This window comes from Buceros rhinoceros, unplaced genomic scaffold, assembly GCF_000710305.1.
Source record: "Buceros rhinoceros silvestris isolate BGI_N320 unplaced genomic scaffold, ASM71030v1 scaffold42365, whole genome shotgun sequence".
NCBI classification, from domain to species: domain Eukaryota; kingdom Metazoa; phylum Chordata; class Aves; order Bucerotiformes; family Bucerotidae; genus Buceros; species Buceros rhinoceros.
Window position 1 is genome coordinate 8,770 of NW_010411940.1, and position 2,381 is coordinate 11,150.

Consider the following 2,381-nt stretch of genomic DNA (forward strand, 5'->3'; position numbering starts at 1 on the left):
ACTTATTTTTGTTGTCAGGTCAAAAAAATCCACTCCTTCTGTCAGCTCCTCTTATTCCTAGAGGGAAACTCCTAGAAAAATCCAATTGTTCTTCCACAAAATGGACGTAGTACAGGTAGGATGTGTCTGAAATGTAGACAGTAGGCGAAGGTGATGTTCCAGAAAGCTGCTCAGCCCAGATCTCCTGCTCTTGGCTGAAAATTTTCTTGCTCTCTCCTGGCTCCTGGGGACACTGACTCCATGTCTGCTTCCTTCCCTCCGCAGCTATCCATGAAGGAGGTCGGGGACGGGCTGCACGAGCAGATGAACTGCATGATGGGTGCACTGCAGGAGCTGAAACTCCTCCAGGTCCAGACAGCACTGGAGCAGTTGGACATCTCCGGGAGCCAAAGCACCGTTTCTGGCACTGAGAAGCACCAGTGCTGCCGAAGTGGCAGGGAAGTGCCCGGGGCCTGGCAGGACGAGCGGCAGCAGGAGGCGGCGGTAGAGGAGCACAGCCCCGCATCCCTCCCATGTGCCATGCCATGGCCAGGGAGGTTGTCCCCTCCTGCTGTGCTCCCGGAGAGTGGCCACCTTAGAGACACCCCCTCCTCCTTCAGGGGCCTCTGCGGTGATGATGTTTATCACCCAAAAGGACCTTCCTCCACATCGAGCAGAGTGGAGCACGTCCACCCAAGGACATTTGAGCCCAGTAGCCAGAGGCATCCCTCCCATGTGCCATGCCATGGCCAGGGAGGTTGTCCCCTCCTGCTGTGCTCCCGGAGAGTGGCCACCTTAGAGACACCCCCTCCTCCTTCAGGGGCCTCTGCGGTGATGATGTTTATCACCCAAAAGGACCTTCCTCCACATCGAGCAGAGTGGAGCACGTCCACCCAAGGACATTTGAGCCCAGTAGCCAGAGCACAGCTTGGGGGTGGAGGACATCCTCCCTGATGTCCCAGAGCAGGAACCGGCAGCCGCTGGTCTTGGGGGATAACATCTTTGCAGACTTGGTTGGGAACTGGTTGGATTTGCCAGAGCTGGATAAGAAGGGGGAGAAGAGTGAGGCATCCTTGTCCCTGAGCAGATCCCAGGAGCTCTGCAGGAAGTTCTCCCTCACAGCCAACATCTTCAAGAAGTTCCTGAGGAGCGTTCGGCCAGACCGAGACAGGCTTCTCAAAGAGAAACCTTGCTGGCTTCCGCCTGAAGAAAAACAGCCCCAAATTTCCAAGAGACCCAAAAAGATGAACAAACTCAAGGGGACATTTTACTTGCCACTTCATGGAAACATCCAGAACCCTCACAGCAAAGCAGAGAGGTGCCCAAAGGCAGAAGGCAACAGTGAAAAATCCAGAATTGGCACCAAGAAAGCCCATGATCCCACAGACTACACCCAGTCTGGGTTTGACATCAATACGGCTGTTTGGGTCTGAGTTTGTCAGCATTCTCTGCTCCCACCGGCGAGGAGCTGGAGGCCATACGTGTCTTTCAGGAGACCCCTGAGCTCCCAAGATAGACTGAGATGAGAGGAGTCCTCTGCAAAATGTGCTGTGGGTTCAGTCACCTGCAAGTGGTGCTTTCCGGAGAACTGCAGCTCCAGGGACAGTCCGAGCAGCAGCGGACGCAGCCCCACGTGGGGAGACTTTTGGGGACCGATATGTGCAAAAATAATCAGACTGTTCAGGGTGAGTGGTGCCACAGCCAGCTCCTGGTCGATGGCCACATCGGGCCCCTTCCAGCATCTCTCGTTAAAGCAGCTGCAGCACAGAACTCACCGTGTGCATGTGTGTGTGTATGAGTGTGCAAATATATATATATAGTTTTTTAAAAAATATATATTCCTGCTCGTGTGCACTTAAACCTGGGTCATAAACCAGGCAGTTCACTTGTTATTTAAATGGAAAGAAATAGGTTTGAACTTGTACGAGCTGCACCCCTGCGAGGCGGGTGCTGAGCCCCAGCTTTGCTGCGTTTCAGCCGTTTGCTGTATTTCCCCCAAACCGCACCTCCACTGCGCTCCCAGCATCTCTCCTTCCCCTGCCAGTTACACCAGTAGGACCCAAGGCTCCTTTCATGGGGGTTTGTGACCCCCAAGCTCTCAGCAGCTTTTGCCCTCTCCCCATCGCGACAGACGTTTGTTGTTGTTTCCCATTGCTGTTGTGTACAAACCGTCCCCTGACAGACCCAAGCTCTTTGGTGTTGCGCTCTCCAAGAGTTACCAATAAAGTGGTATCAGTCTCTGTGTGCCGTGAGGCTGTCTCCGTCCTGGGCTGACCCTCAGCCCTGCTTTTCTCCAGTGCAGAATCTTCTGGGTTTGCACGGAAGGCTGGGCTCATGGGGTCAGAGCCAGGAACACGGGTGTCTTGTGTCACCCTGTCCCCAGCCGGGACTGGGGAGTCTGA

The 2,381-nt window shown here is 54.6% G+C and overlaps 1 protein-coding gene across 1 annotated transcript; it reads left to right on the forward strand.

The window, feature by feature from the left end:
- Nucleotides 1-264: 264 nt before the first annotated feature.
- On the forward strand, nt 265-1,412 carry FAM212B (family with sequence similarity 212, member B; the record flags this gene model as incomplete). Its single annotated transcript, XM_010136177.1, has 3 exons — nt 265-483; nt 600-610; nt 800-1,412. Coding segments are annotated over 3 exons (843 nt in total), but the record flags the coding sequence as incomplete, so codon positions are not given.
- Between the last annotated feature and the right edge of the window lie 969 nt (nt 1,413-2,381).